The sequence below is a fragment of the Terrapene carolina genome, unplaced genomic scaffold (assembly GCF_002925995.2).
Source record: "Terrapene carolina triunguis isolate 2854851 unplaced genomic scaffold, T_m_triunguis-2.0 Scaffold89, whole genome shotgun sequence".
Lineage (NCBI taxonomy): Eukaryota > Metazoa > Chordata > Testudines > Emydidae > Terrapene > Terrapene triunguis.
Window position 1 is genome coordinate 28888200 of NW_020664440.1, and position 14789 is coordinate 28902988.

At 48.3% G+C, this 14789-nt stretch overlaps 1 protein-coding gene across 1 annotated transcript; it reads right to left on the reverse strand.

The window, feature by feature from the left end:
* Positions 1 to 753: 753 nt before the first annotated feature.
* Positions 754 to 14589, reverse strand: BANF1 (barrier to autointegration factor 1). The gene is made up of 3 exons (XM_024210741.3): positions 14531 to 14589; positions 4193 to 4335; positions 754 to 1503 (listed from the first exon to the last, which is right to left on the reverse strand). The coding sequence occupies exons 2-3, from the start codon at positions 4316 to 4318 to the stop codon at positions 1357 to 1359; spliced, it is 273 nt and encodes a 90-aa protein (XP_024066509.1). The 5' UTR covers positions 4319 to 4335; positions 14531 to 14589; the 3' UTR covers positions 754 to 1356.
* Between the last annotated feature and the right edge of the window lie 200 nt (positions 14590 to 14789).

The window sequence follows — 14789 nt, forward strand, 5'->3', positions numbered from 1 at the left end:
CAGGCTTAGATAACAATGGTATGTGAGCCCTTTCAGTACTACTTTGGCTTCTACCATTGCTATCACCAGATGAAGTCTGGCAAGTTACTGGTTCACAGCCTGCCCCCCTCAAAAATGGGACAAGCCTTCTGTGATGGGGTATATAAACCCCATTGTCACAGCCACTAAGGGGCTAAGGGGCAGAATAGCTATCTCCCCAACTCCAGCTAAGTGGGTGACCAGCAACATTTGGATAATGGGCTGCATCCCAGGCAGGGGGCACAGCTGTCTGACAGGCTGAGGACTACCTTGTGTCAGGCAGCAAACTGGCAGGAAGTTGCCCAAGGTGCCGGAACAGAAACCCCAAGGACTAGGGTAACACAGCTGGGGGAAACCTGCCAGTCAAAACAGGTATCCCTTCTCTTGCACTCCACAAGCTGGAGGAAGACCTGACACCCTGGGGTCCTGCTACCAGGTGACATAAGGATTTAAGGAGAGTTGGAGCTGAACTGAAAGGCTAGAAACACAATGTCTTAAATGGCCAGTACCTCTAACAAGCTCAGGGAAATGTAAGCAGGACAGAGGTCCTTCACAGGCTCAGAGTAGATTTTCAACACCAGCTCCCAGCAGCCTGTTCTCCAGCCCAGATCTAAGCCTCCAAGAGCATGTGCCCCACCTTCATAGTGCTATGCCCTTCTGCAAACAACACCCCATCTACATCTGCTCCACCATCTCCCAGATCCCCTAGGAAACAGGTTAAACCAAGAGCAACTCTGGAATATTAACACAGCTGATTTTTATTGTTTTTAAAAAAAACTTTACAATGTTTTCTTCCACTGTTACTTTTCCAAAGAAAGCCAAGTGGCATAAAACAATCTGGAGGGTCCACAAATAACTGCTCCAGAAATAAGCCAGAATGAGCTTAAAACCACAACTTTTTTTTAAACTAACAGTGAGCAAGCTGCATATCAATGAGAGTTCGAATTAAGACAATAGAAGCGCTCCCCTTTACAAGCATGCGGATTATTAAGGCTTTAGGAGTTAGCTGGTCTGAAACAGTGAGGAACCTTGTATCTAGAAAATCCAAACACAGATCTAACAAAGGTGTAGAATAGAACATTACCCCCCCTTTCCCCAGAAGAAATCTTGTCAGTTACATTAACGGCAGGTTCTAGGAACAATTATTTTCTTTCTGGCTAGAAATCAGAGCCATGTAAATAGACATTCTAAATGCCACGGGGTTTCCATAAATTATTAATTTCATTCTGCCCTTTGGATTGGGTACAAAGTGGAAGGGTTTGGAAGATTTTTTTCCCCCCTGCTAACTATGAAAGCCATAATAGTGACTGCTGGTGCGGAGGCAACAATAGCCAATATTCACAAGAAGGCATCGCACCACTCCCGCAGGCAGCCAGAACAGTCTCTGGATTGCTTGGCGTTGGCTCCACACGTGTCTTTCAGCCATTCCCGGAAAAGTTCTTCATCTTTCTTCAGAACCAGGAATTGCCCAAGTACCACATATGCCTGAGCACAGAAAGGAAAGGGTATCACAACTGATAGTTAATATACACACAAAACCTGTTGCTAAATGGAGGAGAGGATAGGACAGCCCCAGGTTGTCCACTGATTGGTTTCTAAAGGGTACGTGATAGCTGAACAGCTTTTACACGGTCCCATAGAGCAGAGGCTCAAACTTTTTTACTGGTGACCCCTTTCACATAGCAAGTCTCTGAGTGCGACCCTCCCTCTTATAAATTAAAAACACTTTTTAATATATTTAACACCATTATAAATGCTGGAGGCAAAGCAGGGTTTGGGGTGGAGGCTGACAGCTCACGAACCCCCCCATGTAATAACCTCGTGACCCCCAGTTTGCTCTATGGCAGGGGTTTTCAATCTCGATACTAACATAACTTGCAATTGAGTACCTCACAGATCAATGGGCTTTAACCTCGCAGGAAAGTGAATGATGGGAACATTATCCCTGTTTTACAGACAGAGAACTGAGGCACAGGGCAAGTTAAGGCCTTATCTAAACTTAAGGTTTGACAACACAGCTATAACAGCAAACCCTCCCAGGATAGACTGCATACTGGCAGAACAGTCCTCTTGCAGGTGTAACAACCTCTACACTTATCCAACCTAGCTGTCAGCAAAAAAGTCACCCCTCACTGACATAGCTACGCCAAAGAAGCTTAAGTGTGGATTTGCCCAAGGTCACATAGGAAGTCTGTGGCTCAGGTGGAGTTGAACCCAGGCCTGAGTTCCGGGCAACTGCACTATCCTTCCAACCCCTACAAGCATGCAGTCTGGTGTTAGTTGTGAACATCTAGAGCCATTATTCAGGGTGACCTCTAGGGGGCATAGAAGTAAGGTAGAAATAAAAGTCTTGCATTCATGGGAACCACAGCAGCTGGGATCTCTGATCTCTACAACTCAAGCTGACAGTGCGTGAAAGGATTTCCTTCCACATACAAGGGATTCCACATCACAGGGCAGATGGATATTTTAAAACAAGGGTCTGGAGAATTGATTGCCTGGAGCTTTTGTATTTATGACAATTACGAGGCATATCAATTCTGGTGAAAGGGGAATTAAGGGCTTTAGAACCTCTGAAGAGGTAACAGGGATTAGGCTGTGGTCAGGCTTGCTCTTCCAACTCTGAGTGCCTGAGCAATCCTGTAAGTATGTGACAGTGATCTTTTAAGGAAGATGCTGGTTAAGGCAGATTGTCACTTGTCCTGTTTCTAACCTTGTTACTACAGCAGGACTTGCCCAATGTGGTTTTGGGCCCTGCCTCAGTTTCCCCTTCTCTAGTTCATCAGATCTCAGACAGCAGATGTTTTCTCACTAATCCTTTCCTTTTCAGGAGTCTACATTAATAAACCAGAGTTCAAACCACAGATCTCTCCCCCACCAAGCCTTCCTAATTGGCTCACACTCTTGATGCAGAGGTTCTTAGTCCAGGGGTGGGCAAACTTTTTGTCTCGAGGGCCACATCTAGGTGGGGAAATTGCATGCAGGGCCATGAATGTAGGGCTGGGGCAGTGGGTTGGGTGCAGGAAGGGGCTCAGGGCAAGGGGTTGGAGCAGAAGAGGGGTGCAGGATGTAGGAGGGGGCTCAGGGCAGGGGGTTGGGGTGCAGGAGAGGTGTGGGGTGCAGCAGGGGGCTTGGGTGCAGGCAGGAGGCTCTGGGCGGCGGGTGGGGGGGCAGGGTGCAGGAGGGGTTTGGGGTGCAGGCTCTGGCCCAGAACCGCTTACCTGGAGTGGGCCGGATCCAGCCCCTCGGGGCTTTGGATCCGGCTCACGGGATTGCTACTCCCGTGGCGCCGTGGACCCCGCACCGCTTCGGGAAGCAGCTGGCACCGCGGGCCCGGGGAAGAGGGCTGAGCGAGCTGTGGCCCCCGGGGAAGAGGGCTGAGCGAGTGGGTACCTCCCCCGAAGCTCCCATTGGCCGGGAATGGGGAACCGCGGCCAATGGGAGCTTCGGGGGAGGTACCCACAAGCAAGGGCAGTGCGCTCAGCCCTCTGTCCCCCCTCCCCCAGGGGCCACAGGGACGTGGTGCCAGCTGCTTTCTGAAGTGGCGCGGGGTCCGCGGCTCCACGGGAGTGGCAATCCTGCGGGCCGGATCCAAAGCCCTGAGGCACCGGATCCAGCCCGCAGCCTGTAGTTTGCCCACCCCTGTCTTAGTCCCATCCCTGCTGCAGTTCTTCTAGCAGGCCCTTCTCCCTGTCATCTACCCCAGGCCCACCTACAACCTTTGGAGAACAGCCTAGGCCTCCTCCTTGGCTGTTCTGTCTGCTCTTTAATGGAGCACTCAATCCCACATCTGCTCTCCCTGAATTCAGGCTGCCTTCCTACCCCCTCCCAACAAGTCTGGTTCTAAATCCCATGCTCCCCCAGCATGTAATTATCCTCTCTCTCCACTAGGGGAGGTGGGCTACACTTAGAAGAGCCATAATCCCCTCAAAGGGCCAGCTCCCCTTGTGACAGGAGCATCGCAGGGAGAAGGTGCCCTGTGTTGGCACATGATTTAAAAGGAACTTTTGCCCCTTGGAGTTATCCAAGATGCTCCAGAATTGCTGGTGGATCAATTTCAAGCCCCAATTTCCCACATGGTTTCACTCAAGCCACTGACCCAGCCAGAGCTGAGCTTTCTGAACTTCACCCCTCTAAAGATACAGAGAGCTGCGCAAAAAAAGGTTCCAGAGACCTTGTCAAAGCCTTTGTCCGCCAGTTTCTTTCCAAGAACATCCCCAATGCCGGCCAGAGTTCCCACGGGCTTCTCCCCCATGGGCTCAGCCACGAAGTCCCGGTGCTTCTGGGAGGTGGACGACATACTGGCTGGTGCTTGATCTAAAAGAAGAGAAGGTCAGACACTGTAATAAGAGACAACATGTGCCACAGAGCCCTGAATCCTGCTGGACCAGAGATCAATGTTAACTACACCCACTCAGTCAGGATTTGGGGACTTGAATGTGTGTGAAATATATTTTGGTGCAAAACAAAAGATCTTATCCACTCTAAGTTTTAAGTGAGGACAGAAACAAGTGCTGGTACTTACGATTTACAAGATCCTACTAATTGTGGAGGAATAATGGTCAGGGCCTAAACTTAGTTAAGCAGTGTGTAAAGTATGGCCTGAAGGTAGAAAGGGGGGGGGAGAGATAGAAAAGGTAGGGTAAAGAGAAATCATAAAAGCAGAACTGTAGAAACTATAAAAGCAGAACTAACTGCAGAAATTATAAAAGTAGAATTAACCTTTGTAACAGCTTATGATTATTTGCTGCCAGGTGACAGAGCAAGAAACCGCAAAGAGCAAAAGTAAGGAAAAACAGAAAAGGCTTGCTTTGCTTTATTCCTTATATGGATGTAAAACTTTAAGGAAGTATATGTAATTTTTGTGGTTTTATCCTATATAAACTCTCGCAGTTTATCGGGGGGGGGGGGGGGGATTGTTCGGCTGCCTTGGCTGATTTCCCCATGCATGCATGTTTGATTGATCAGTAAAGGAGCCTCAGGCTGTCTGATCCAAAATCAACCGTGTGGTCAATTTTCCACAACATAATCATAGTAAGATACCAGTGGTTCCGTTGTGGACAGATGCCCACAAAAGTCCCTTTTAGTTGTGATCTCAGATTCTAACAGGTCTTCCACAGATCAGAGAGACCACAATTCAGATTCATTAACAGCCATCAGCCAAACCTCTGAGAACACTGTTCAAGCACACAGATCACTTTCAGAATAGCTATAAACTGCATGGCTAGTGCCCAGCGCTATATATAGAAGAGGGGATGTATATACAAGTTCTATATATATCTCCTCTGTCATGCACGCCAGTCTGAATGTAACTGAGGGAAGTTATTGGGCTCAATATAGCGGTAACTGGTGAAATTCTACAGCTGGCATTATGCAGGAGGTCAAAATACATCTAATGGTCCCTTCTAGCTTTAAAAAAAAAAAACTAAGGAAGATTGGAATATGGGCCAAGAATTGTCTGTGTACAGAGCGTGCACAGCAGAGCCTTTGATCACTATTGTAATATAAAAATATTAATTAGTTGTAGGAAGCCTAACACCTTTATCATAGCTCTCAGCTGCAATAATGAGACTGGATGAAATATTTCAATTTTACCTCTGTACAGATGCCCAACTTCAGCTTTTAGTTTCCATTGTAGTTGTAGAAATTGTAAATTACTTAAAATAAACAAGGCCTGAATCACAGGAGCAGAGGAGAGAAATCTGTTTCGTACAGTGCGGAAGTTTTATTTTTCTGGGAAGAAGCCAATAAAAATAGCTTCCAAGAAACCTGGCGACTAGTGTCAAATTTTACCCAGGATTCTGAAATTAATATTTGAAATATTCGCCCACAGCGTTAGCTCACTGACTTGTCTGCACACACGGGTAAACAAGACACCTGCAGTCTAATGAGAACAAATGAAGCCACTGGAAATGGACTCATCTACCGAGATGCCAGGAGCAGAACACACGGTGCTAACACATAGCTAAGGCAGTAATAAAAGCTCACAGAGCTTTGGTACGTGGTCAACAAAAGTAGTCAAAAATACAAAAAATGGTTATTTGTACTTAAAACTGCCCCCCCGTTTTACATTTTCTGTCCACAGGAGAGGGAATTCCCAGATCAGGAATCAACCAACTTCCTAGTCTTGTAACTCAAGTCTATCACACTCTGATCTGTCAGGAGGAGAGAATGGTAGCCTTGGACTTTTCATGGAGCAAAGGTTTTTCTTGAGGCATTTTTCCTAGTCAGCTTCCTTATACACACCGCACAGGCAGAGGGAGGACTGGACACATCATGGTTTTAGTTAGAAGCTTTAAGGGTTGGGAAGGGAGACTGATGTCCCAGGACCAACCTCCTCCACCCAGGAGTCTCAGCCCACTTCCCTGCTCCCCCCTCCCAGTACTTCTGACCCCCTTCCAGGACTCTTGCCCCAAGCAACAAAACTTATCTAACACCTGAGTGCTTCCAGTCCTGTCCCCATGCATTTGTCCTACCCCCCAAGGCTCCCGAGATCACCTCTCCCTACCTCCAACAACCGCCCAAATTCTCCAGCATCATTCCCCTTCCAGATTTCCCGCCCACTAGCTCCCAGCCTCCTTCAGCAGACCCCTCCAACCTCCCATGCAGATATCCCCAACTCTTCCCTAACCTACTCCTGCAAAGGCCCCTCAATACTAAGCCCCATCCAGATACCTTCAACCTCATTCTCCTCCTCAGCCTTCCTAGAGACCCCCAGTGATGGAGTGGGAATTTTTCATAATATTTTGTGTGAATGTTGTGTGTGCCTCAGTTTCCCTATGTGGTACCTGGTTAAGTAGGTGGGGGGAAAGGGTTGTTTGCTTTTTGCAGAGGCCCAGAGATACAGGTATGACTGAGGCCTGGCTGTCTGGGTCCAGGGGGACCCATGCCCATGGAGAGTCCCAACAGACAATGGCCATTACAACTGCCTCACCATTTGGTACCTGGCAACTAATGACAGGGGGTCCCACCCTCAGCAGGAAACCAGCCAGTTGTGAGCAGCTGGAGAGCAAAGGCCTGAGGAGGAGACCAGATAACAATGTTTGCCCAGGAACAAGAACAAAAGACAAAGTGGGGCCATTGGGGTTTGTTCAGTGTGGACTGCTGGAAGCAAACTCTCAACTTCTGGACTGGGACTCAACGGGGGTCAGGGAGAGCTCTGGACTGACCCAGATGGACTTTCCTGTAACTTGCTATTCTCTATGCTAACCAAGGACTTTCTAAGCTGTGTTCCAGACATCTAATAGAAGCATAGGACTGGAAGGGACCTCGAGAGGTCATCTAGTCCAGTCCCCTGCACTCAAGGCAGGACTAAGTATCATCTAGGTGTCTGTCTAACCTGCTTTTAAAAATCTCCAATGATGGAGATTCCACAACCTCCCTAGGCAATTTATTCCAGTGTTTAACCACCCTGACAGTTAGGAATTTTTTCCTAGTGTCCAACCTAAACCGCCCTTGCTGCAATTTAAGCCCATTGATTCTTGTCCTATCCTCAGGGGTTAAGGAGAACAAATTTTCTCCCTCCTCCTTTTAACAACCTTTTATGTACTTGAAAACTGTTATGTCCCCTCTCAGTCTTCTCTTCTCCAGACTAAACAAACCCAATTTTTTCAATCTTCTCTCATAAGTCATGTTTTTGAGATCTCGAATCATTTTTGTTGTTCTTCTCTGGACTTTCTCCAATTTGTCCACATCTTTCCTGAAACGTGGTGCCCAGAACTGGATACAATACTCCAGTTGAGGCGTAATCAATGTGGAGTAGAGTGGAAGAATTACTTCTCATGTCTTGCTTACAATACTCCTGCTATTACATCCCAGAATGATGTTTGCTTTTTTTGGAACAGCGTTACACCGTTGACTCATATTTAGCTTGCGATCCATTATGAGCCCCCGATCCCTTTCTGGGGAACACCTTCCTAGATAGTCATTTCCCATTTTGTATGTATGCAACTGATTGTTCCTTCCTAAGTGGAGTATTTTACATTTGTCCTTATTGAATTACATCCTATTTACTTCAGACCATTTCTCCAGTTTGTTGAGATCATTTTGAATTTTAATCCTATCCTCCAAAGCACTTGCAACCCTTCCCAACTTAGTATCGTCCGCAAACTTTGTAAGTGTACTCTCTATGCCATTATGTAAATCACTGATGAAGATATTGAACAGAACTGGACCTGGAAGTGATCCCCGTGGGACCCGACTTGATATACCCTTCCAGTTTGACTGTGAACCACCGATAACTAGGGCTGTTGATTAATCGCAGTTAACTCACATGATTAACTCAAAAAAATTAATTGCGATTAATCACATTTTAGTCACAATATTAAAAAAATAGAATAGCAATTGAAATTTATTAAATATTTTTGGATTTTTTTCTACATTTTCAAATACATTGATTTCAATTACAACACAGAATACAAAGTGTACACTGCTCACTTTATATTTTTCATTACAAATATTTGCACTGTAAAAATGATAAATAGTATTTTTCAATTCACCTCATACGAGTACTGTAGTGCAGCCTCTATCGTGAAAGTGCAACTTACAAATGTAGTTTTTTGTTACATAACTGCACTCAAAAACAAAACAATGTAAAACTTTAGAGCCTACAAGTCCACTCAGTCCTACTTCTTGTTCAGCCAATCGCTAAAACAATCAAGTTTGTTTACATTTACGGGAGATAATGCTGCCCACTTCTTATCTACAATGTCACCTGAAAGTGAGAACAAGCGTTCGCATGGGACTTTTGTAGCCTGCATTGCAAGGTATTTACATGTCAAATATGATAAACATTCGTATGTCCCTTCATGCTCTGGCCACCATAAAACATTTGACATTGTTTTATTTTTGAATGCAGGGGTTTTTTGTACATAATTCGACATTTGTAAGTTAAACTTTCATGATAAAGACATTACACTACATTACATTCTAGAGGACATGCTTCCATGCTGATGACACTCATTAAAAAAATAAGGTGTTAATTAAATTTGTGACTGAACTCCTTGAAAGAGAATTGTATGTCTCTGGCTCTGTTTTACTCACATTCTGCCATATATTTCATCTTCTAGTAGTCTCAGATGATGACTCAGCACATGTTCATTTTAAGAACACTTTTGATGCAGATTTGACAAAATGCAAAGAAGGTACCAATGTGAGATATCTAAAGATAGCTACAGCACTCGATCCAAGGTTTAAGAATCTGAAGTGCCTTCCAAAATCTGAGAGGGACAAGGTGTGGAGCATGCTTTCAGAAGTCTTAAAAGAGCAACACTCCGATGCGGAAACTACAGAACCCAAACTACAAAAAAAGAAAATCAACCTTCTGCTGGTGGCATCTGACTCAGATGATGAAAATGAACATGCGCTGGCCTGGACTGCTTTGGATTGTTATAGAGCAGAACCTATCATCAGCATGGACGCATGTCCTCTGGAATGGTGGTTGAAGCATGAAGGGACATATGAATCTTTAATGCATCTGGCACATAAATATCTTGCGACGCTGGCTACAACAGGGCCATGTGAATGCCTGTTCTCATTTTCAGGTGACATTGTGAACAAGAAGCGGGCAGCATTATCTCCTGCAAATGTAAACAAACTTGTTTGTCTGAGTGATTGGCTGAACAACAAGAAATAAGACTGAGTGGACTTGTAGGCTATAAAGTTTGACGTTGTTTTATTTTTGAATGCAGGGTTTTTTTGTACATAATTCGACATTTGTAAGTTAAACTTTCATGATAAAGACATTACACTACAGTACTTGTATTAGGTGAATTGAAAAATACTATTTTTGTTTTTTACAGTGCAAATGTTTGTAATCAAAAACAAAGTTTTTTACAAATAAATGGTTTTCTATTAAGCACAATTGATTTGTTTAAGCGCAATTAATTTGTTTAAGCACTTGACAGCCCTACTGATAACTACTCTGGGAACAGTTTTCCAACCAGTTATGCACCCACTTTATAGTAGCTTCATGTAGGTTGTATTTCCCTAGTTTATTTATGAGACTGTCACGCGAGACAGTATCAAAAGCCTTAATAAAGTCAAGATATACCACATCTACGGCTTCCCCTCTATCCACAAGGCTTGTTACCCTGTCAAAGAAAGATATTAGGTTGGTTTGACTCAATATGTTCTTGACAAATCCATTCTGACTGTTACTTATCAGCTTATCATCATCATCTAGGTCAGTGGTGGGCAAACTTTTTGGCCCGAGGGCCACATCAGAGAATAGAAATTGCATGGGGGGGGCCATGAATGCTCATAAAATTGGAGTTGGGGTGCGGGAGGGGGTGAGGACGCCGGCTGGAGGTGTGGGCTCTAGGGTGGGGCTGGGGATGAGGAGTTTGGGGTGTTGGAGGGTGCTCCAGGCTGGGATCGAGGGGTTCAGAGGGCGGGAGGGGGATTAGGGCTGGGGCAGGGCTGTGGGAGGGTGAGGTCTCCGGGGTGGCGCTGGGGATGAGAGGTTTGGGGTACAAGAGGGAGTTCCGGGCTGGGATTGAGGGGTCTGGAGGGGGATCAGGGCTGGGGCACGGGGGTTGGGGCACGGGGAGAGGGTCAGGGGTGCAGGCCCCGGGCGACCCTTACCTCAAGCAGCTCCAGGGAACAGCGGCATATCCCCGCTCCGGCTCCTACGCGAGGCGCAGCCCGGCGGCTCTGCACATGGCCCCATCCGCAGGCATCGCCCCTGCAGCTCCCATTGGATGAGGTTCCCAGCCAATGGGAGCTGCAGGGGCGGCTCTTGGGGTGGGGGGAGCATGCAGAGGGGAGGCCCCTGGCTGCCCGTTATGTAAAGCCTCCGCTCAAATGTGATTGTAAGATCTGTAACTTGTATCATTACGTTCTGCAACCTTTTTGCAGACTTTGTAACTTCAGGTTTCAGAGTAGCAGCCGTGTTAGTCTGTACCTGCAAAAAGAACAGGAGTACTTGTGGCACCTTAGAGACTAACATTTATTTGAGCATAAGCTTTCGTGGGCTGGAGTCTCTAATTTGTTAGTCTCTAAAGTGCCACACATACTCCTGTTCTTTTTGTAACTTCAGTGATTGTTAGCAGAGCCTTTTAAGTTTTGTAACCTTTGTAAGCTCTGTAACCTTTTCAAGTTAGCACTTGTATGAACTTCCAAGCTTTGTAATATCCCATCCCTCAGAGAGAGTGTGAACAAGGGAGTGTATGTGGGACTGGGTGGAAAGGAACTACAAGGAGAAAAGAGCTCGGAGACAGGAGCCAAGTGTGTCTGATATAATCTGCCCTGAGAAGGCAATCATGGGGTGCTGTAAAGAAAAGAAGAACCTGGTATGCATGAAAGAAACTGATCTGGGAATGCTTCTCGGTGACAAACACAGAAGGAAACTCAGTGTACGTGACAGGAGCCACTCAGTTCCAGAAAAAGGAAGAAGGCATGCACACAAGCTGCTGCTCCTTGACCTGCTCACCAGCCTGGATTCATGACCGCAGGCGGACACACCAGATCTACCACACTTTGGCTTCTCAGCTTCCATGCTGTCTCCGGTAACTCTCCGCCTGTGTAAGTGTGTGGGTGCATGAGGGTATGAATGCGGTGAATGTGTGCGTGTGTGGATAAGCTCCATCTCTTTTCTATCGGATGCAACAGCGGCATCGTAATAAAACTAATACAAGTGTGACCCTGGGTTGGTTTTTAGGGGAACGGAGGTAACAGCCCCTATGTGTAGGAGCCAGAAGGGGGGCCATGCCTCTGCTTCTGGGAGCTGTGTGGCACAGCCCCCAACCCCTGCTCCATGGCTGGAGCACAGGAGGGGGCCAAGCTGCTGCTTCCAGGAGCCACATGGAGCGTCCCCAGCGGGAGCTCAAGGGCTGGATTAAAATGGCTAGCGGGCTGGATCCGGCCCGCAGTTTGCTCACCCCTGATCTAGGTGTTTACACAATGATTGCTTAATTATTTATGGGGGGAGGGATAGCTCAGTGGTTTGAGCATTGGCCTGCTAAACCCAGGGTTGTGAGTTCAATCCTTGAGGGGGCCACTTAAGGATCTGGGGCAAAAAATCAGTACTTGGTCCTGCTAGTGAAGGCAGGGGGCTGGACTCAATGACCTTTCAGGGTCCCTTCCAGTTCTATGAGATAAGTATATCTCCATATATTATTATTTGCTCCATTATCTTTCTGGGTACTGAAGTTAAGCTGACTGGTTTGTAATTCCCTGGGTTGTCCTTATTTCCCTTTTTATAGATGGGCAAATATAGCGCCATTATCCAGTCCTCTGGAATCTTTCCCATCTTCCACGACTTTTTGAAGATAATCACTAGCAGCTCAGATATCTCCTCAGTCAGCTCCTGGAGTATTCTAATAAATCCTTCTGTTTTAATACTGGCTTAGTCACTCTAGAGTCAGGAAGTCAGGGCTCCATTGCTCCCTTTGGGTGTGTGAGTCTTCCCCAGGTGTCCAATTCGAGTGGACTCACTGAGGGAAGCTCACAGAGTTAGCGGGGGTGCTAAAGGCTCTGAGGTTCAATCCCAGGAGGCGGTGAAGCCACGGGACTTACCCCAGCGAGAGAGCATGACCCTAAAGGGGTCGATACAGTAAAGGGGTCATTCCAGGGACTAGTCCAAGGCTGTAAAGAGCCCTGTGAATCTGTGACAGCCCCACCAAAGCCCCCTGAATTCCCCACTTTCTGCAGAGCACCCAACCTCAGGGATAACACCCTCCCTTCCACATGCACTCTCAGCCCCATCCTTGCCGCCAAATACCAACAAGCCCCTTGCTTTGACTCTGCACCCCCTTCCTCCCTCCCTCAAGACACCCTCAGCCCTTTTAGAGATCCTGCTCTTGGCCCATCCTCACCAGATGCATCTTCCCCTATGCACACCCTCACCCTTCCTTCACCAGAAAGACACCCTCCCTCCCCCAGACACCCTCATCCCCACCTCCCTCCCCTCAGATCCTCTCTCCACCCATTCAGAAACACCTTCCACCATCCGCTCCCAATCCAATCCTGCCCAGAGCCACTTTCAGCCCCAGCAGAGACCACCCATCACTACAGACACTCCTAGCCTTTCCAGACACACCCACCATAACCCAACCCCTCTCTCACCACTAAAGATCCTCCTCTCCCTAACTCAACCTGAGCACTGTCCTCTACAAAAAAAACTCCATAATTTCAGAAACCTGCACTCTACCCCTCCCTTCCCTAGAACATAGCCCAGTGGGTAGAGAACTGAACTAGACTCAAGAGACTTGGGTTCTATTCCCAGATCAGCTACTGACCCGGGGGCCTAACTTCAACTCTGTGCTTCAGTTTCCCCATCTGTAAGATGGGGGATGACACTGACCCTCCTTTACAAATCTCTTGAGAGCTACTAATGATAAGAACTAAGTAAGGATTAACATTAGCACTAACTCAACCCTCCCCCAGATACCATCAGCCCACCCACCCCCACAGAGCTCCCAGGCCTTACCCTCTATAGCAGAGGTCAACAATCAGTAGATTGCCATATCTGGCTGCTAAAAGTCCAGTGGCGCAGCAAGGCTAAGGAAGGCTTCCTACCTTCCCCAGCCCCACATTGCTCCTAGAAGTGGCAAGCATGTCCCTGTGGGGGGGAGGGGGGGGAGAGAGAGAGAAGAGGGTCAGGGGGTCTCCACACACTGCTCCTGCCTGCAAGCACTACCCCTGCAGCTCCCATTGGGCGGGAATGGGGAAATGCAGCCAATGGGAGCTGTTGCGACAGAGCCGCTTGCCATGCCCCCCCTCCAGGGGGCACAGTGCAGGGACGTGCGGGCAGCTTCCAGGAGAGGCGTGGGGCCAGCACCCTGTACTCCCTCCTACACCCCAACCCCCTGCCCCAGCCCTGAACCCAAACTACCTCCCAGAGCTCACACCCCTAACCCCCTCCTGCACTCCAACCGTCTGGCCCAAGCTCAGCCCAGAGCCCCCTCCCACACTGCAAACCCCTCCACCCCAGCCCAGAACTTGCATCCCCTGCCGCACCCCAATCCCTTGCCCCAGCACGGTGAAAGTGAGTGATGTGGGGGAGAGCGAGCAACAGAGGGAGGGGGATGGAGTGAGCAGGGTGGGGCCTTAGGGAAAGGGCAGGGTAGATCCTAGGTTGCACTTAAATTCAAAAAATGATCTTGTACTTTAAAAGGTCTGAAACCACTGCTCTATAGAGACCATCCTTCCCTCCCCCTATAGATAAGCCCTCCCTCCAGGAACCGTCAGCCCCACCAATCCTTACAGAGAAACCCTCCCCTCCCCCCCAGCCCCAAACACTCCAACCTGACCCCTCTTCTCCTTAACTCACCCCACCCCCATAGAGACAGCCAGCCCCACCATATACCCCACCCCTCAACACCACCCTCCTCCGCTCTACCCGCCGCCGCCATCCCTCCCGCCAGACCGCCCCCTCCCAGAGACATCCCCAGCCTCTACCCCTCCCTAAGCTCCTGCTTCCCGGCCCCTTCAGGCTCCCCCCTAGACACCGCCCCGCCCTCAGCCGCCTTCACCCTGCCCGAGGCCCCCGCCCGGCGCCGCAACGACTCACCAGCTCCACTCGCTGCTGCAGCACCTCAGCCACCGCCGCTCCCGCCCAACCGGCCACCCACCGCGCCTGCGCAAACACCACTTCCTCTTCCGGGCCACGCCGGGACGCGCGCCTCTTCGCGCCCCATATAACCATAGAGAGTAGGCGGCGCTATATACAGCCCTTCCAGGGGCGATCCATCCACATTTTTAACCATAGAGTACAGCGTCACTCTTTCTAGGCTACATCCGCTCTATGAGTCCTGACAGCCCTAGCGCCC

What these genes read in the sequence shown, in the direction of transcription:
- BANF1 (XM_024210741.3), bottom strand. Translation starts at nt 4,318, where the DNA reads ATGTCGTCCACCTCCCAGAAGCACCGGGACTTCGTGGCTGAGCCCATG. An exon ending in CGGACAAAGGCTTTGACAAG is followed by an intron (nt 1,504 to 4,192) that starts GTCTCTGGAACC and finishes TTCTGTGCTCAG; the next exon opens with GCATATGTGGTACTTGGGCA.